The sequence below is a fragment of the Penaeus monodon genome, chromosome 33 (genome assembly GCF_015228065.2).
Source record: "Penaeus monodon isolate SGIC_2016 chromosome 33, NSTDA_Pmon_1, whole genome shotgun sequence".
In the NCBI taxonomy this organism is placed as follows: Eukaryota; Metazoa; Arthropoda; class Malacostraca; order Decapoda; family Penaeidae; genus Penaeus; species Penaeus monodon.
Window position 1 is genome coordinate 7,537,585 of NC_051418.1, and position 236 is coordinate 7,537,820.

Here is a 236-nt window from a genome sequence, read left to right on the forward strand (position 1 = left end):
GTCGTCGCCGCCTTGCCTGAAAGGAATCGCAAGCGGGGTCAGACAAGGTCAGTGAAGGGTGGAGCTTAAGGCACAGGTCAGGAGTTAATGGAGGGCGACGCACGGAGATTTGGGTGGATCGAAAGGGTGGGAAAGTGTGTGAGGTCAGGAGGACCGTATCAGATTTTAGAAGGTTCTGCGTGGGCGCTTTAGTTATCTCAGGCAGCTATGTCAGGACACTATTGCGTATTTCTAAA

General features: G+C 52.5%; 1 protein-coding gene across 1 annotated transcript in view; it reads right to left on the bottom strand.

The window, feature by feature from the left end:
• LOC119593884 (U-scoloptoxin(01)-Cw1a-like) overlaps positions 1-236 on the bottom strand; it is a gene marked incomplete in the record, with an annotated part of 16,195 nt that overhangs the window by 10,350 nt on the left and 5,609 nt on the right. Inside the window, 1 exon segment of the mRNA XM_037942911.1 lies at positions 1-16. Within this exon segment, the coding sequence (XP_037798839.1) occupies positions 1-16 (16 nt within the window).